This window comes from Coffea eugenioides, chromosome 1 (genome assembly GCF_003713205.1).
Source record: "Coffea eugenioides isolate CCC68of chromosome 1, Ceug_1.0, whole genome shotgun sequence".
In the NCBI taxonomy this organism is placed as follows: Eukaryota; Viridiplantae; Streptophyta; class Magnoliopsida; order Gentianales; family Rubiaceae; genus Coffea; species Coffea eugenioides.
In genome coordinates this window covers 38,147,636-38,168,129 of record NC_040035.1, presented here as the reverse complement: position 1 = coordinate 38,168,129, position 20,494 = coordinate 38,147,636, and the positions used below count along the sequence as shown (strand labels likewise).

General features: G+C 34.3%; 2 protein-coding genes across 2 annotated transcripts in view; both read right to left on the bottom strand.

Moving 5' to 3' along the window:
• Positions 1-4,072: 4,072 nt before the first annotated feature.
• LOC113771947 (UDP-glucose iridoid glucosyltransferase-like) lies at positions 4,073-8,287 on the bottom strand. The gene is made up of 2 exons (XM_027316495.1): positions 7,690-8,287; positions 4,073-4,953 (listed from the first exon to the last, which is right to left on the bottom strand). Exons 1-2 carry the CDS (start codon positions 8,285-8,287, stop codon positions 4,073-4,075), a joined length of 1,479 nt encoding a protein of 492 aa, XP_027172296.1.
• Positions 8,288-10,595: 2,308 nt separating this feature from the next.
• LOC113765123 (proteasome adapter and scaffold protein ECM29) overlaps positions 10,596-20,494 on the bottom strand; it is a 32,532-nt gene continuing 22,633 nt past the window's right edge. The window contains exons 24-35 of the mRNA XM_027309190.1: positions 20,044-20,307; positions 19,227-19,325; positions 18,903-19,087; positions 18,184-18,519; positions 17,506-17,659; positions 17,239-17,349; positions 16,368-16,535; positions 14,569-14,692; positions 12,129-12,287; positions 11,938-12,050; positions 11,791-11,850; positions 10,596-11,094 (exon numbers count right to left, since the gene is read on the bottom strand). Of these exons, the coding sequence (XP_027164991.1) occupies positions 10,882-11,094; positions 11,791-11,850; positions 11,938-12,050; positions 12,129-12,287; positions 14,569-14,692; positions 16,368-16,535; positions 17,239-17,349; positions 17,506-17,659; positions 18,184-18,519; positions 18,903-19,087; positions 19,227-19,325; positions 20,044-20,307 (1,986 nt within the window). The 3' untranslated portion in view covers positions 10,596-10,881. The remainder of the gene's footprint in view (positions 11,095-11,790; positions 11,851-11,937; positions 12,051-12,128; positions 12,288-14,568; positions 14,693-16,367; positions 16,536-17,238; positions 17,350-17,505; positions 17,660-18,183; positions 18,520-18,902; positions 19,088-19,226; positions 19,326-20,043; positions 20,308-20,494) is intronic.

The window sequence follows — 20,494 nt, the reverse complement described above, 5'->3', positions numbered from 1 at the left end:
AGATGTTTTTTGCAATCAAGAAAATGGTTCAGTTCTAATTTGTACATGCAGATCTGGAAACGTAGTAATTCATATTTTTATCTAACCTTGCTATTTATATTCTGGAGCTGCAGGATATTGTTGTCACATTTAGAATAGATTTAAATAAATGAACTAGCTTCTTCTTTCAAAAGAAAGAAAAATGTGAAAGTTTATAGTAAACTATATTGATGTTGAAGATTGTGCCATATCTTAGTGGCTTTCTAAACTTTTTTCATTATTAAAGTATAGGAAGCATTATGACTACTTTTGGTTTAGTTACAACTAAAACTATGCTTTTATTAATACATTAATGCATTTATAGTGTATTAATTCTCTTTTTTTTTTTTTGTGTATCACCATAATAGTGGTTCAAAAATCTTTATTCAAATCACAATATATAGGGGAGTTAACTTCGTAGATGCAATTTCTCTTCACAACAAATTTTGAGAGAAATTTTATTTATACTTTATATTTGTTAATTGTATTCCTACAATAAATAAAAACTACATGATAAAAAATAATGGTGAAAGTGTGATGAATAAAAATGAGAGTTCAAATAACATTTGTCAATTTTAATTGTTTTGATGCTCAACTTTTCTCCTATATTTCTATTCATTCATTATGTGCCAAAATAATTTGATGTTATGTGTTCCACTAAATTTCTATGCTCTTTGTTGAATTGTAATATTTACTTAAATGAATTTTTTGTATTTTTATTTTTTTATTAGCGAGAGGTCTTGAATCCAAAATCTCTTACTTACAATCAATGTTTTGAAATTCGGACCGTTAATTGAACAAGCGAAATGTTCGGGTCGAGATTCAACGGGTCGGATCGGTTCAATCCCGGTTCAATGACTTTTTAAAAAATTAATTTATAAAAATATATATATGTACAAAATAAGACATGCAATGGACTAATTTAAAACTTTATATGATGAAAAGTTTAATATTTTCAAAGAACTTGGATTTTTCACAAATAAAAATTTTAAATTATAAGTTGCAAGAAATAAATTTCATCTCAATCTCAATTGTATCTACCAAAAAATAATCTTAAATCCAACCAAAAAATACCACACTATTCTAAAATTTTACAAAATTTACGTCCATGAAAATTAGACATTCTGAGTTTAAATTTTTAATTCACGTTTTTGGGATTTAGAGATTGCAACTTTTTAAAAAAAGAAGAAGTTTGGAGTATGGAGAAAGTCAGGAAAATAGAAAATAGAGATGCAAACATGATAAGAGGCAAAAAATGAGAAGAAAGTGAGTGAATGTGGCACTTAATAATTAGTCTTTAGGGTTAAGGAAAACATATTATTTTGTTATATATTTTTTTCAATTTAATAGATAAAAACAAAAAAACCGTCGGTTCAACGATTCAACGGTTCAATTCGGTTCGCAAGGTTCAAATGGTTCTTACTGGTTTTTAAGTCCAGTCAACCCGAGGTATGAATCGGACCAGAGCTATAACCGGTTCAAATGTGTTGGTATGATGTATGGTCACGCACGAGTGCTAATACATACATTACATTTGAATATGCACATTTGTGCACATATGATGTATATGCATGTACAAGTGGTAATGCCTGCACTAATGATAATTCTGTAATTTTACCCACAAAATAATTTTTTTTTGCTATTTATGAACCTTAACCCATGCCATAAAATCAAATTAAGTAAAAGTTGAACCCTACTTATGAATATCCGTTCTTCCCATTACCTCATTTTTTATTTTTCCAAGAAATTATTATGATATAAATTACTTTCCTTCTCCATAACTTGAGAATTTATATTGTGTGGAAATTGTTTTTATATTTTACTTTTGCCCCCACAAAAATTTCAAAAATCTTACTTGGAAATAAGGGTGTAAATGAGCCAAATTGAATCTAATAATCTAATGTTCAAGATTATCTGTATATCCCAAAAAAGTTTAAAATTATGCTTAAATTTGGCTCATTTTTTAATCGAGCCAAGTTTGGCTGAATTTGATACATATAAATTTCAAATATCATGCTAAGTGGAACAAGTTTGATCTATATTTAAAATTTTGTCTAATACAAAACGTTATTCATGTTTGATTTGATTAGTTGGGAAACAAAACTCAAATGAACTGTTAGCAATCTCGAGCTTAATTCAAATATTGAGTAGTTTGGTTCCAATTATATTTGCAAATATAAACTTTTAATATAAAAAACTCTCTTGTTATTAAGTTTGTGCCCTCTAAACTTAAGTATTAATTAGTTTTCACCCCTCTCCCCCTGTGCCCCAAATTGGAAAGTCTGATACCGTTATTGATTGCTATAAATGGCAATGTTCCAACTACGTTATCTTGCCATTGAAATATAACAATTGTTTTGAGTTGAAGAATAGTAGCAATGCTTCTCATTTTTGTCATTTTGTTTTTCATTCCTCATATATTTGCCTTTGATCCATATGTGAAATTTACCCAAATTAGTCTCCCAACCGCATGGCCTATAGGTCCTGAGCCAGTTTGCTTTGGATCAATTTAATAAAGGACCGTATATTACTGCTGAATTTGTAGATTTTGCTTTTACGGTGCCTAATAGGTACCAAAATTTTTTTGTAGTATTTCTATGTTTTCGTGGATTCTACCTCCCAAATGTTGCAAGTCTAATTAGCGATGAAAAAATGTTAATTTTATGGCTGCATACAAGGATCTTCTTCGTAATGGGAAACTAGATGATTCTTCTATTTTTATCTCTACATGAGTCTCTACACATGAGTCAGAAGTCGAGTACTTTATGGAGCTGCCGATATGGGCTTCGACACCAAAACTAAATAGTTTCAAAATATTTACTCAGTTATTTCATTGAAAATGAAAGGAAAAATTATTTAAAATGTCTCTAACATTTCATGAATGAATTTTTTCGTTTCTCACTTTTAAAATATTAATTTTACATCCTTACAATATTAAGTTAGTAAAATTTAGTCCCAACTTAGATCTCAGACTACTTTTTAGTTTGAATCTACCACGTGACTCATATGAAGTAATTTTTTGGGATGAAAATCTGATCCCATTTATAGTATTAAATGACTTGAATCACATTCTTTTTTATCTCTAATAATATCAAAAACCTCCCTTGAGGTTTCTCCTAATATCACTTAGCACCTCTGAGATTTTAAAAATATCACTTACCTCCCCTAGTAATTGCCAAAAGACTATATTAACCCTCACTTGATAAATAATTCACATATAAAAAAAGTGGAGCTCAAAAAAAAAAGAAGCAAAAATCACTTTCTTCTTTTTCCCTTTTCTCTTACATTCTCTCTTACTCATTTTTTGGATGATTGTGCGATTTTTGTTTGTAAATTATAATAAATTCAATTTTATTTATCTTTTACTTTAATTTTATGATTGTAATAGAGTGGGATATGATTTATTTGCTTATTTTGGATTGATTTTTATAATGATCAGTACAATTTAAAGGTTTGGGGAAGGATTGGAAAGAAGCTGGAAAAAGAATATAAAGTTCATAAGAAATCAGTTTTGAACATATACAGTTAAATTGGTCAAGTGTATTTCTTTGCAAATATCTTTTTTATTTTTAAAATATATATTTTTATGGACTATAGCATTATGATGTGGTAGTTCTATTAGATATTGTTTTTTAAGATGATAGTTTTCTTGAAGTAAACAAAGTGATTTAGGAGTATTTTTATTTAGCAAGTAGAAGGGTAGTTTAGGATTTTTAAAAATTTTGTTACACAAAAAACAAAAATAAGGAAGGTAAGAGATATTTTTAAAATCTTAGGGGCATGAGGTGATATTAAGAGAAACCACAGGGGAGGTTTCTGATATTATCCCTTCTTTTAAAATCACCAATCTTCTTGTTGGAATAAACAACACAATCAAGGGACATTTTTTTGTATAGTATAATTCACTTAAAATGTCATTAGTCCTTTGATCAAATGATCTAAAGAAACATAGCAAAATTCCCATCATTAGTTGAAACCTCAAATTAGTTAGGTCATTGTGCCATGAGCAGAAGTTGATGAAGTCGATCATCCCGTGATTTAATAGTGATCTTAATCACAATGACAAGATGAGCTCCACCAAGTTGTTCACTGAGTTGTATGAAGTACCACCTTTGTCTATGGAGAGCTTGACCTTTTCCTTCAATGCAGCTGCTTTCTGCCTCATCTGCTGCCCCTCCGGATCCTGCATCAGTCTTCTTATGGCTGTCTCAATGTTCCGGTTGAAGCCATTCTCCAATGCAATCCCCATCTTCCATACATAGCTAATATACCTCGAGTTCACCTTTTGGTCTCCAAATGCAGGCCTACATATCATTGGAACTCCTTCACAAATGCTTTCCAGGGTTGAGTTCCAACCGCAGTGGCTCAGGAATCCTCCCACCGCACCATGTGCCAAAACCTCCTTTTGAGGAGCCCATTTTACTATGCATCCCCTCCCTTGAATAGTTTCCAGGTAGCCTTCTGGTAAGTGCTCAATCCATTCTGCTGATCCCCTGACCAGTCCAGGTCGAACCACCCACAGAAATGGTTGTTCACTGTTGGCTAGCCCCCAGGCCATCTCTACAAGTTCACGTTCTTCCATGGTTGCTACGCTTCCCAAGCTAACATAGATGACTGAGTTGGTAGCTTGCTTATCGAGCCATGTTATGCAATCGGTATCCTCTGTTAATAAGCTAGTCGATGCAGTTGGGGCCATCCCGTGGAGCGGACCTATTGAGAAACAGTGCTTTCCTTCGTTCTGCTGCTGAAATTGTGCTAGCGAATCATGCTCAAGATAGTCGACGCTGTTCCAGAGCACAGCTGAGGAAGTTTTTGTTTTGCTGACGTGGCCTAACAGATTTAGTAGGTCTTTAAGATCTCCAAAATAGTTGGAAGCTGGTAAGTCTTTAAACCTGATGGAATGAAGGCCTGGCACTAGCTCCTGCGATATAGATTCTGCCATATACGATATTGTACATCAGCTACTATTGCTGTCTTTTTATTGTTGTGTTTGTTTACTGGTTAGATGATACTGATAATCAATTCAGAAACTCTTCACCACAATTTTTTTGCTTCATTTATAATTGACATCTGACAGTTCCTAATTTGAAGTAGATTGCAAATCATATTGAACTATACATTGGTGATCATGCTTCCATTTTTCTTTTCTTCTTGCAAGATTTTCACAATATTCTGTGATGATTTCTACTATAGGCGGTTCTATTGCTTATATATGCACACACACTCTCTTCTATATCCATCCATCCATCCATCTATCTATCTATCTATATCTATATCTATCTATACTCCTTGTAAAAGTATGGATAGTTTAGGCAAGTGGAGTGTAACTAACTTGGAGTGTAAGCATTATTTTGTCTTAGTTTTTGCTATGATCAAAGTACCCTTTTATGCAGTAATTCGAGCCATTTCATTTCGATTACCAAATGAATCACTAAGGTGAGTCATTAGAATTAAAACTGAACCATTACCAATTGATTTAATAATGTGAGCAATTAAGATAGAAATCCCTCTCATAGTTGTATATACTTTATATAAATATGAAAACTGAAATAGCACTACCAAAATATTTATAACCCATTATTATCATCAACTTAAAAAAAAAAAAAGAAAAACTGACTAAAAGTTGAATACTAATCATAAAGTCACGTAAACAAAACAATGAAACAAACTAAAGTCTGAAAAGATAGCCCAATTCGGGTTAATTGTAGATTAAAGTTCCGAGCCTATATCGGATTTGTATATAATAAATTCCAAATTGGGCTCACATTTGATTCGGCATAATATTCAGACCCAAATTCAGTCAAACTCAATGAAAAGTTAAGCACATCAGATTTTTTCTAAGGTCTAAATTGGACTGACCCGACTCTATTGACCGTCTTAGTTGAGTAGTTCGAAAAAAGAAGACATTTTGGGTTCTAACCCTCCTACTTATACTTTAAAAGGAATTACAAAAAAACATAAGAGTACTTTTAATGGAAAAAAAAAATAGAGAGTAGAATGAGAAGATCGTATATGGAAAGTCAAGCTTGGAATCAATTTGAGCAGACAAAATCCATTCAGCAACCAATTCCCACGCCATATCTAATGGAGGAGAAAAAGAAGAAGGAAAAAAAAAAGTAAAAACATATACTACTCTCTTGTGTATGTAGTTTTATTATAGCTGAACTTCTGCTTAATTTAGCATGCAGAAATAGGTGCACAATGGCATTGTAGGTAAACTATAGAAAGCCATTTCGCTACAATTTAAAGGAAAAAAGACCCCCTAAGTAGGATTAGATTAGGAATATTGAATATTAAAAATAACCAAAGAGAAAGAAGTAGACAAAAATAGAACTCACAATCTGTAGCTAACAATGGAAATAGTAATTACGGTATGTGAGAATCAGGGAAAGCAAATGACAAGCACATGATAATTTTAGAAATAATCACAATCACCAAATTTTAAATCACAAGCATTTGGGATTATTGTCACATAATTTACACTACTCTTTATATGCTTATCATTCACCAAAGTTTCTAACCATGATTTTGTTTCATTATTTCTGAATACATACAATCAATTTCTACAAGTCCCAATAAAAAAAAAATCTAACACAAATAAATCTCTCTTGTTGCAACTGTTGGTTTGGTTCATTAATTGACAAGCAATGGAAGTAGTATAATGAAAGATGGACACAGTCAAAGAAGACACAAAAAGTTGCCATTGCAAACCCAACAATACAAGCCGAATCACAAGGTTGACAACTTTTGTGTACAATTATTATTCGATTACAAAATTTGCAGTTAATTATAAAGTATATAAGTGAAAACTTGTCCCTTTTAAAATGTCTAAAAAGTCAAATCTCATACATAAAATGGCGATTTTATTTACTTTTAAAGAGAGGCCCAATCTAGCGTAGGAGATCGGAAAATGAGTTGGTATGCTTCACTATCCAAAAAAGGAAAAAAAAAAAATTGTTCAACAAACAACGCACTATGGCAAAATGTTCTAGAAAAAACTCAAAATCACAGCCTTATGGTGGTACAGGCTAGGCCCCAAGGTATAGCAGTTTCATTTTTTCCCTACAACTGTTATTTGATGGCAAATTCTGAGGTCAATTATGCAAATTGTGTAAAATTTCTCTCTTTTAATAGAAAAAAAAACATAAAATTGCTAATTTATTAACTATTTCAAAAGAGATCCAATCTAATGAAGGAGATTGGAAAGGGAGTTGGTATGCATCACTATTTGAAGAAGAAAAGAAATTATTCAACCAACAATATATGCAGTAATTAAAGTAAAGCATGGTAGGCCAAAAACCTTCAAATCCACAGCACATGTGCTTTCCACCAAACAGTATTGAGTTGGTGATTGAGAATATTACATTTTGTAATGACAAAATCACGTGCAAAGCATGTGAAAGTATTAGTCGTGTGTATGTATATAGGGCCTATTTGGCAAACAAGGTTTTTACCAAGTTTGTCTACTACAAATTATTTAACACTTTTAACTACAACAATCTCAAAAAACTTCTCAAAATTTTTAAACTATACACTTCAAAATATCCAAAAATTTATACACTTCAAAAATTTTTCCTACGACTTCTATAGTGAGTTACAATAAAGTTTTAGACAAATACTCAAAAAACTCATTTGCCAAATCGGGGGCCAGTAGAGTTTGGAAGTAAGTACCTTTAAGCGGAATGCAGTCTTCTAGGGGAAGGTTTAGAATTGCACAGTAAGCAATGAAAGAAGAGGCACTGCTGGTGCGCAGTATAATGCTTGGAAGCTTCATATTGGAAGCCACTGCTTCTGCACAGTACATGACTGTGTCATATATGATGCAGTTTACTCGAGATTGAGGCTTTTGCTTGATTAGATTTGTCAAACTTTCCTGTAGTGGTGCTTCACATTTGGTGTTGATAATTGACACTTGAGCTATACGATCTTTATTGGCTATATGATGTTCAGATAGGTTTTCTGCTACGGGTAAAAAGTTGAAATCAGGGTGATCAAAAGCTTTAGGAGACTTGAACTTGGCATGCGCAATGGTGATAGAGAAGCCCTTGGAGTGAAGGATACTTGCAAGCTGAAGTGTTGGGGTCATGTGCCCCTGTAATGGGTATGGGACTAGAACCAAATGGCCATGTCCTTGTGCTTCTTGGATTTCCATCTCTTTCTTTGTGTGTGCATGTGTTTTTAGCCTTTTAAGAATGAGAATAGATACCTTGGTCTTTATAACCCCTCTCCAGACGGCTGGACCTGAAAGCATGAGGTCATGATTCGCCATTGCAGGTCGCGGTTGCGTTGCGGTCACAGTTGTTTCATATTTGTTGTGGTATATTGGTTGAATATCAAGTGATACGCACATTATAGTACATAAAAGTTTTTAAAAAAATCCAAAAAATTACTAAAAATGGAAAATACTATAAAAAGTAAAATATGAAAAAAAAAATATTTGAGTCGATTCCGAATTGATTGATATTTTGGCCGATTCCGTGCATTATGGATTCGAATCGACCAAGTCATAGCGAGTCGCCGCGGATATGAAATTATCCACGATTCAGGGATCGGTATCGTATTGATCCTCTCCATTTCGATTATGACTTGACCGAGTGGCATCGTATTCGGTCGAGATGGCTAACCATGCATGAGGTAAACACTAAAACACAAGCAGAGAACATCACGGGATTTGTTTGAAATTGTAAGTATAAGAATCTAATACGTGTTTGAATTTGTCCTATCCAAGATATTATAAAGCACTGTTTTAGCTCCGAATGCCGTCAAAGGGATTTATTGTATCAGGCATCATTTGTGGAGTGGTGTCCATATGCCAATTGTCAGACCTGTACGAAAATTAGCAAGAAAAAAACAGAATTCTGGCTTTAGAAAATTAAGTTTTGCCATTTTGTGTCATCGTACATGAAGGCTTCATGCTTCTGTATTTTAATTTGATGTCAGATTCCCATATATTACTTAGGCTGAATGATTAAACAGAAGACTTTGGTGACTACGAAGCATTTCTTCATTGTCGGTATGGTGTCTCCAGGGAAGGGCCCGCACAGCATTTGTTCACCAAAAACAGGCAGAAATATACAAAATTGCTTGTTTGCTTGTCTGGTTAGTATACTTTTTTTGAGATTGGCATTACACAAGTATTTGGAACTTGAATTGGGGCATTGTTGTCAACCAAGCAAAAAACAACAACAGGCCTTACCTTCGGACCATTTTTTTTCTCTTATTTCTTGGACCAATTTTGGGACTTCTCAGCCTGCTCTTTCTGAGACTTGACTATTTGAGGAAAATTACGATATTAAATGATATTTTAACCAAAAAAAAAAAAACTGTGTTCGCAATATTAAAAAAATATGTGAGAATTAATTCAATCCTGGACCTAACAGAAGATCGTAGGTGTTGAAGATATGTGATATGATATTATGGAAATATTTGCTATTGTAAATATTAGGAAAGATTTGATTATAGTATTATATATTAATTAGGTATCATATGATTATAGTATCATATATTAATTAGGTAGTAGATTGATTTAAATTAGCATGATTTTAGGATCTAAATTAAGTTACACTTGTGTATATATATTTGTATATTGTGTAGTCCAAAAATATAAAGAAGAGTATTTTCTCTCCCTTTTTTCTTAGTTTTCATAGTATCAGAGCTTCAGCTTCTGTTATCAGTTTGTCTTTTGACGTGACCCTATTGAGTTACTTTTAGGTCTTTCTTGTGTCCCTATTGAGTTTGACGTGACCCTATTGAGTCACTTTAGGTCTGTTATCACTTTTAGGTCTTTCTTGTGTCCCTATTGAGTTTGATGTGACCATATTGAGTCACTTTTAGGTCTTTCTTGTGTGAATTATAATGGCAGATATGAAAGGTAGTAGTAGAGAGATGAAAACAGTAATTTCTGATGTTATTCCTACAAATTTATGATGCCAGAAATTACTGAACACAAATTGAGTGGAAAAAATTTTTTTTGGATTGGGGTAAAACTATTCGGATATATCTGCGCAGCATCGATAGAAATGATCATCTCACTGATGACCCACCCGTTGACGGGGAAGAAAAGAAGATTTGGCTAAGGGAAGATGCAAAACTATTTTTCAAGTGGAGAGAACAAAGCATATAGAAATTGATTGCCACTTTGTTCGTGAAAAAAAATCCAACAAAACTTGATCTCAACTAGTCATGTGAAAACTGGAGAACAATTAGCTGATATTTTCACTAAACCTCTAAATGATCCGAGAATTGATTACATTTGTGACAAGATGGGCATGATTAACATCTATGCTCCATCTTGAGGGGGAGTGTTGAAGATATGTGATCTGATATTATGAAAATATTTGCTATTGTAAATATTAGGAAAGATTTGATTATAGTATCATATATTAATTAGGTAGTAGATTATTTAGATTAGTATGATTTTAGTATCTAAATTAGGTTACACTTGTGTATATATATTTATATATTGTGTAGTCCAAAGAGACGAAGAAGAGTATTTTCTCTCCCTTTTTTCTTAGTTTACAGTAGGAAATATAAACAAGATGTCTTTTGCAGTACCAACAAAAACTACATCAAAACTTAAGGAAATAATGCAAAAATTTCAAAAAATTTTCCATATTTGGGAAATAGATTCGTAAGAAGTATGAATGAATAATTTCATATTGACCATTTTATAGACTCAATATTCAAATTTAACTTCTGTAACCATCATGGTCCTCTACTTTCCGATGCTTTCCTTTTGCCTACATCCTCCGGCGGTCGGAAGCAGGTAAAAAGATTAGTCCAGAACTGAATTTTGGCGACTACATCCAAAAATAAGTGCATCTTTTTCGTATATAGGAGACGATACCAGCGCCTAGCTTGTAACTAGCTACATTCAGGAAGAGTATTGCTGTCTCTTTCAAGAGTTTCCAGGATGTCAACACATTTCCTCAATGAAAACTTCGCCTCTTCACTCTTTTCTATTTCGGACAGATGAAGAAGCTCATCCTTAAACCCTATTTCTGGTGGATGCACTGGATGAGTATCTCGGTACATAGTTAACAAATCCAGGAGGCACTCAGATGCTGCTACATGAACCTGAATTTAATCCAGAAGGATAAGCTACTCATCGGATAGGAAGACGATGCATAGGGAACCAAAAAAATCACCAAAATACAATGAAAACAGGCAGGAGTGCTGATGCATAAGGAATCAAACAATCACCAATACACGATGAAAACAGATATGTGCATATGAGTGCTTAAAATTAGACATGTAACTTCAGAAAGTACAAATATGGAACTAGTATTTGAATGTCATGGACGGGATTTACAACAAAGTCCAATTAGGAAAAAGCCTCCAGTATCTGTTGGCATTGCATGATTGTAACAATGGTGTAAATCAAAATATCTACGGCGTAAGGAGGAAGGACTGACATATACGTTTTAGAAAGACAGAATATAGATTCAACTTAGACAGGAATTCTTAACATGGATATAAAAAAAAATGTAAACTAAATGTTCAAAAAATATCAAGGTCCTTGTTGAGGGACTTGATCCTGAGATTTACTAAGACGGGGACTTTCAAATCAAACTACTGGAGTACCCAAGAAGTCTTCTCTAACAGGAAAGACATTGTTGAGATGACCGAAGTAGGAAAAAGGAAGAAAGCAAAAACAACAAAAAAGTACAAAGAGATATATCAGAAAACTACTGAAAAATGTTGAAGAGATGAAAAAACTGAATATAAACTTTACTCCAGACTCAGTGAAGCAACTAAAAGAACAGGGGATACCTGGCCAATCTTGATTGTCCTTATACATTCAACCACCCCTGGAGACACCTTATGGAATAACTGGAAGAAGCCAGATGGTTAGCCGATGTCTTACTCAGACACATGTTAATCTAAGGGATGTGGAATTACTCAGATATATTGAATTACCTCATGAAAGAAAGCAGTTGAGCTGGCAGGTAAAGAAGGATCTTCAGAGTTGAATGGAATGTCACCAAGCCTCGAGGAAAGCTCTTTTAATGATGAAAACACTGACATTTTAACTGCCAAAGGACAATTTTATTAGTGGAGATGAACCATAATTAATTTATAAAGGACTTAAAATGTGAAAAGTGTAATACCGGTCCATGGGAATTTAGGTGTGAGAGAGATTGAAAACACATCTATCAACTTTGTCTTCTGTTCAACAATATCAGTGACCCGTGCCACATGAATGAGTGATGTTATACAATTCACTATATTACCATGTACATCAGAAAAATTTTCCAGCTCAGCCTCTTCTGCAACCAATATATCATAGCTCAATCATCTTCAGGTCAGATATCTTTTGCATTGAGGAATTTAAAAGCAATGTACAAAAGTCACACAGTTTTTTTCAATTTTCTGTATGTGCATATTATTAATAACTTTGGTGTATATATATGCAAATCCTAGCATCATAATTTATGCACAGGTATCTGCAGTATCAATGAATGAGTACATTAATGCGTATTCTAATAGTCCACAGACAAAATACTCTATTAGAACCAACATATGTTCCAAATGACATTCCCCACACAAGATTCCATTCAGATATCAATTTATTCTTTAATTATGGGATTGAGTGATCTCTTGTTCCCCATGTAGATATGGCTGATTAGAATTGAAGTTCCATGCAAAAAAAGCATAGGAAAAGGCAACTTTTGACTGACTTTCCATGAAGAAATTAATATCAGGCAATTCAAGACATTACTGCTTTGTGCTATAAAAGTCCGTAAACATTGTCAGCCTATAAATCTTCTTCTCCTGAAAAGCTCAAAGGAAAGTGGAGAAAAGAGATTCAAAAACCTATATAAGTAAGGAAACCATCACGCGGCAATAAGGAAAGTTCCCACACATTCACTTTTTGATGTAAAAGACGAGTCACAGTATGTAGACACAATAGTTTCCAAAGACACTTGGCTAATTGGTAGACCACTTTTAAATTTATTTTTAAAAAATGAATACAAAATGAAAAAACAAATTATTATCAGTGGAAAAGTGACACAGATAGGGCTACAAACCCCCCAAAATTGAAGAAATGACTGGAAATTACATGCATATTCCCTCACATCATGGATCTTATAGAAGGAATTAATCAATCAGTTCTTAGTAAACTTTTCCTACATGGACCAGATAATACTGTGATTATCCTGAACACGTGGTGGAAACAATTTGCAATAGTTGAGAGTTGGTGGAACATGAACTAACATGCACTTGTTGAGACAGATACTAAGAAGGGAACTTAGGGTTAGTCTCAGTTTAGCCTGTGAAATATAGATAGGAACATCAAAATTTCATTAATTCTTCGCACCAAGTCCATTTTCTTTTCACCATCGCTCTTTTGGATGGACTATTGTGCAATGCACATGGCTCACCATTGAGGACACTCAAATTCCAATTTCATAATAAAAGAACACTTGTTGCACTAGATATTTGGAACAATATAAAAGCCCATCCAGAGTTCTTCAATCAGTGGCTATAAACATATTTTTTAGCGTTACCTACACATTTAAGAAAGTATAACTTAACCAAAAATCATCACATCATCAGCTGATTTGGTGGGCAGCTCTGAAGTCCACACGTTTGCCAAATGTGGGGTTCTTTAAATATAAATTCTTAAACACATTAATTGAAGTCTATGGGTCATACGCATGTAGTCAGCCAATGCCTAACACTAGCAGAATTATTTGTGACCAATATCAGCTGAACAAATGCAGGTTATTAGCCCACAACCACATTGGCAAGAAGCTACCATGCCAGGAAAAATAAATTAAAAAAGAAAGAAAGAAGGAAGAAGAATTAAGGAAACACACTTTCGGGCTAAGGTATTGAACAGTAAAGCAGCTACGTAGCTTGGCAGCGGACAAAGTTATAATTGTCTGACAGGAGTAAGCTCTGGAAGGCTAGTTGAAGACATATATTTAGTACCAATATCAAAAATTGCATGGCACATGACTGTTTCCAGTATAATCTATTGCCATATTGAACAAATTTAATTGGAATAGTTGACAAAATGTCAAGTTTTATGTTTGTTACGATCACAGATGAAAGTGAGACTAAACAAAATATACAAGAAACCATTCATTCAACTTACCCTCAAAGCTAGTCAACTGACTAACAACTTATTATACTTCAAATAAACAATCAGGAAGGCCTAATAAATCAGAAACGTAAAAATAAGTAGAGAACTCCTTGCAAACTAAAGCACAAAATTAGTTTAGACTTCATAAAACATTCATATTTTCTTTCTTTTTTTTTCCCAACAAAGAGAAGCTATTCATCAGTTTGGTTTTCCTCATAATGCATACCAAGTATAACCTTCAATAGCGTTTACTAGTTGCCAAACTAAACACAGACAGGATCTACAATTTCTGGCACATTTACCATAAATATTTGGGAAAAGATAAGCATTTGACTGCACCAAATTTCAGACATATTAACTGTTAAATCCAAACATAAGTTCTAATACTGCTTGCTTGGGACAAAATGATTACATTCAGAATGCCAAAAATGATTTGACTTAAAAAAAATCTGCAATACCTGTTTTGGTCCCAGTTGTGGAAGGAATCTGTTCTGTCTTGCTACTGGTATCCATGTTACACATCTCAAATAGTGATGGAAACACAATGTTGAAGAAGTCTGGGTTCCTGAATGCTTTTATAATCTGAAGACAAAACAAGTTAAAGAGAAACAATGAGTGTGTTTGGATAGAGATAAAAAAAAATAATTTGCCTCACAAATCCCAATCACCTTTTTATCTCACATACATCACATCACAAAAAATGCTACAGTAATTATCTCAAATAAATCATCCAAATAAACTCTTATCGGATAGTTAGAAGGATACAATTCACGGCCAATACAAAGCCTTCAATAACTTCTGAATAATCACAAAGCATGTTCCTTAATCATAGCCACTAACTATATAAGGGGAAGTGTCTACCATAAAATGGTGATTATGGAATAAGGGATAAATAACATTTATTTAGTCCTCAATCATTTGGATGTGAACTGATTTGATCCTAATGTTTTCATGTAAAATGAATTTAGCCCCTTATGTTTTCGGTTTCAACAAATTTGCTTAAGTTCTCAAAAACACTAGTTTAGTCCGTCAAATTAAAATTTTGACCAATTAAGTAGAGCACATTTGACAGAACTTTATATTATTCTAGTGGATACAGAATAAAAATGCATATTAAATGCTATTTTTAGATTGTAAGCACAAGAAACCTAATTTCATCCAACTCAATCAAAGACATTTCCCCAAAATCATCAACACATAGTGCATTTTCTCAAACAACCTCTATTGGTAACTGTTGAAAACTTTAGGGTCAAAAATGATATTCATGGAAGCACAACAAACGAAATTAGTCCACACCCAAATGATTGTGCCTCAAATGGTTAGTAAGAGCTAGAAGTTCTAAGAGTAATGAGGACATTATTGTGGCTAGTAGTTGTTGTCCCCTCTTACTAGCTCCCCGACATGTACTATGAAAAACAGGTTGAATTTCATCCTAGATCTAACCTTTTCCACGTCACTTAGTGTCTCCCTGTCTCCTTGCTAACAATGACCAAAAAAAAAAAGGCTGATGAAACAAGTTGGAGAAACCATTAGAACTACAGAAAAGCCATGGCTTCAGGCTTCAATATGTTAACCCTTACCATGCAATTGCTACAAAGATCACAGGGTATATATCAGTCTTAATTTAGTGCCAAACAAATTGATTTAGTTTTCATATCACTTTCAGCCAGATTTTTCTCATACACCTACTCAGGCAGTTGGTGTAGGTTTCGAAAAAATACTTATGAGTCTATAAAAAAAACTAGCTAATTACAATAGATGGGATCAGAATCGTATGAAGCCTTTATGATTTCTTTCACTCTTGCTCTTCACAACTTCCATTGACTGCAGAAGCTTCAATGGACACTCATATAACCCTAGTATGAAGGTCCAGGAGGAGTAATTCCTGGAAAAACTCTCCTTTAATATTCTTAGCAAGGACTAATGTTACAGGTACTTCTTAAGCCCATAACTAGATCATCCAAGCAACCCCGGAATGCCTAAAACTCTGTCCAAGAGCTTTTTATACTGTTCCATCTGAGATTGTTCTGTAGAATGCAAACAAGCTAGCTCACTCAATCTCCTAGTAGTGTATGCTGGTGGATTTCTCATTCTTTAAACCATCAAGCATCCATGAAAAACCATCTTGAAAGACACATTTCCATCCACTTTAAGGGAAAACCCTAGAAAGACTAAGCCAAACTAGTTTCGAATCCACTAGCATGAAGTTATTAAGGAAATTGATTACGGCCATAAAACAGCAGCTAGGCTTATTTACCTGCTCAAGAGAGGAAAAGGCTGCCTCACGATATTTCTTGACTTTCTTCATGCAGGCTGACAAAATAAGGCTCAGAATGGCATTTGGTGCATCAGGATCTGTGGCAGAAATTGCTGCATGGCATGATGTGCAGAGAGCAGACAAAGCATGTAATATTACATCCTTTCCCTGTCATACACCAACATACAATTAAGAAATCATTCTGAAAAACTTATTCACAGAAAACTCGACTGCAATCTATTTAGAAATAATAACCATGATTGTCAAAATTAATACAAATACCTTCTGAACAAGGTCAACAGCTAAAGAACCAAAGAACCAAACCATACATCTTGTATAGAAAAGCACATTATCTTCAACACAGGTTATACTGTTGTACAATCACAACCATTACCATATAAAGATCTCAAAAGGTGAAGCTCTGGACAAAGATAAACAATCTGTTTGTTGACATACAAGACTGAGCTAAGTACCTTACCTATAAAAATGAAGAGCAAGAGATAGCAAGCCAACACCAAGTACAATTAACAAAAACCAACAAAAAACTGTGAGAAACAGAGTAAAGGTCAATATATGGCCAAGCCATTCAGGAGAAGAACAAGTTCCAAGGCATCAGAGATCAGAGAGTTTACAGGGGACAATGATAGAACTGATTTTCAAAGATAAAATCAGACCGTAAGCAATGAAATGACCGAATTCTGACTTGACTTGTGAACTCCTAGAGCACCAAATAAATTATTCAGTTTGGATCATATCCTTCAACAATTGGACATACTTTGGCAAGTAGAGAATTCCTATGCAAACACTAGCTATTATGCAACACAATCTTAGCAGATTTCATGCAGTTTCACTTATTTGAAAAGCCATATACCTCCCACAAACGGCCAGGAACTTCCTTCAAGAGACATGTGAGCAACACAGGATGATGAGGAGATAATGATTCACCCAGCACTTCGCTTAGCCTAGTAATTGCCTGTGCTGCCTGCTTAGACAAATTATTCCACAGAATTCACAAGTCAAATAACAGAGAAACATACTGATTGGGCTAGCGCCGGGGGAGGGGGGGGGAGGGGGAGGAGGAGGAAGGGGGAACAAAGATGAGATAGGGAGGAGGAATGCATGGAAACAGAAAACGTACTTTTCTTTTACTTGCCCATGAGGATGCCATAATCCCCTCACTAATTAGATTAACTATTTCTCCCAAGTATAATTGGAGACTTATTCGTTCACTGCCCATGTTTTCTTCCCACAGTTCCTCATATAGATTAGATACAGTCTTGTCATCCTCAAATCTGCATAAGCAATAATCTGGTCATCACACTTGACGGTATCTAATAAGCTAGACATATACCTAGGAAGAATAATGTTTAAGTGAAGGAAACCGTTTTAGCAAATTGCCACATTATGCACCATGACCACACAATTCTTGTTGGAAGAGGGCTCACTGGAGTATCAAAACAGCCATATAACTCATTTCCTTTCCTTTATTCGGGGAAGGGGAGAAGCCAGGTGCAGGGTTTTAGGCTTTTGGCTAAAGAGAACCTAAACTAAAGATCATGGTGCAGGAATTGCAGGCACGTATGGAGAAAGCAAACACCTATTATAACAGCTAGATCAAAATAACACATATCACCACCCTCTCTATTACAAAGGTGTTTGCATAAATAAGAAGGTTAAATTAAAAAAAAAAAGCCATATTTACATGCCCAACTGACACAAAATGAAGAATGACGACAGCAAACAGGAAGAGATACTTTACTTTACATGCAAGGCATGAATCTGAATATTGTAATTGAAAGTGAGATTGCGACTTAACCTTGAAACAAAAATAACTGGTACAATTACAACTTTGTAGCCACTCAATGCATCATTGGCCAAAGAAGAATAGCTTTTTAAAAGAATTGCCCCAGAAATTTGATCATTCCTGTCGCCAGCATGCAGAGCTGCTGTGTCTTCAATTACCTTCTCTGCTTGAGAAGGAGCTGCAAACTTTAAGATTGTTGCACAAGCATTTGCAAAGGCACGTTTAGATGCTGTGCTCTTCTCCTCCTTAACAACTGGAAATAGAAGCTTCAGTAACATGCTTGTGAATGGTTTGATACCAAGTCCAACTTTTTGAACTAACAAGCTTATAAAATTGGCAACCCCCACCCTGTGAACATGACCCAAAAATTTAAAAATAAAAAAGGATCAATCAGGACACAGTTTCATGTACGGTCACAATTAAGCAAACTAACTTTTACCATGTCTAGCACATTTGAGCATGTGCTACTTTGCAAATCCAACTTAACAGATTAACAACATTTTTGGGAATAACCAAACAGCAACGGAGAAAATGTAAGTTCATGCTGCAGGGTGGTGTGTGAAAGGAAATTTCTTTACAAAATAGCACAAGTTATTTAAAAACAGACCAGTAACAAATTAATGAAGCAGAGAATAGATAATTGAAGAAAATCAGTGAAAGACTGATGACACATAACAGTTATAAGCAGCTTTCACATTACCCCTTAAGTTTAAGGGAACACAAGCGTATACCTAGTGTTTAAGCCAACACCAGAACGAACCAGCTGAGCAAGGCGAGGTATCAATAATTCCAGTGATTGTGTATCAACAACCTCTATGCAGAAGTCCAGAGTTTCCCACATTGGAGAACCTTTGGCTATTGAAATACGCAAGTTTTCAAGCTTATCAGCCTGAATTCCAACATTTGCTGCATGCAGCTGAGGGGAGAAAACTTTATTGTATGCTCCAGACAAACTTAAACAGTAATGTCAAAAGCAGAAATATTCGAGACAGGCATCATCTCTGTAGAATACAAAATTTTAAGAATAGTTCAGGAAGCTCTATATTATAACAAACCTCAACATAATTTAGCCCTTGATCTTCGAGGCTGGACAAACTTTCCAGCATGCAGCAAACAAGGTCAGGTAAATGTGGACGAATTGCAACACCAGAACCCTACAAAATGCACAAATAGATAACTCAACGCAGTTTAATCAACATAAAGGTCTTAAGGATTCCACATCAATTAATTAAAAAATCATACAATAGTTATTATCAGCACGCTAAACCACAAGCAGATGTGAAAAAAACACTCTCACAAGGAACAGATCAACATAAGCTGGTCCCCAAAATCAACTCCATATCTTTCACATGAAAATACACCTAAAAAAAAAGGGAGCAACTAAAGAACACTGCAGAACAACAGATATTACCTTGATTGATATGAAAGAACTTAACTATTCAAATACCTTGATCTAATCTAAAAAGGGACAAGAAAATAAGAAAGGAATTGGAGTTTAAATTTCCTGCAACAAATTAAAATTTACAGTGCTTAGACTCAAGTCTAAAAAATATGTTGTATAGTTGGAGCATAATCAAGTTTGAAGATATGCTATCCAAAAGTTAATTGCAAAATTCATTCCAATGTCAAAAAACAATGGAAAGAAGCAGACATCAGGAAGCAGTCAATAAGACCACCTAATGAAACAAGATGATGCTTATATCATAAAAGCATCTAAGACAGAAACTAAAGTATGTATAGATAACAAAAATGCAACCAAAACAAAGTCATAAGCCAATTAACAGCCTTGAAATGTGAATTTTATAAAACTGGAAGTTAGTATAAGCAGAAGAATGCAAATACAATACACAAGAAACATGTGGATGCGTGTACCTTCGCAAGCTTTGTGACTACTCCAATGGATGCCTTGCGAATACTGTCAACTTTACTCATTATTCCTTCCGTTAGCAATAAAGGCAGTACAATAGTCATTGCCTGTCTTGCCTCTGACATAGGTGTAAGAGAGACATCACACAACCTCACAGTCAATGAAGTGACGGCACGGCATAATTTGTCACCAGAATTACGGACAGTCTCCTTTATGTCATCCATGGCACGAAAAGCAGCTTTCCATATTCTCCCCAAATGCTTCTCAACCTATAGGCCAAAGCGCATCAAAATGTTCAATCTGTATACTATTCCACTCAAAATGTACTTATGCAAGTCGATTTAGCTGAAGAGCAGGATAATGACCACTATCTTGCATTTTGACAATATAACTATCTTGAAGATTGCAGCTACTTAATCCCACAAAATATACCTGATTAAATTTGACTTAGCAAGA

What these genes read in the sequence shown, in the direction of transcription:
- LOC113771947 (XM_027316495.1), bottom strand. Translation starts at nt 8,287, where the DNA reads ATGGCGAATCATGACCTCATGCTTTCAGGTCCAGCCGTCTGGAGAGGG. An exon ending in AGACTGCATTCCGCTTAAAG is followed by an intron (nt 4,954 to 7,689) that starts GTACTTACTTCC and finishes CGTATATGGCAG; the next exon opens with AATCTATATCGCAGGAGCTA.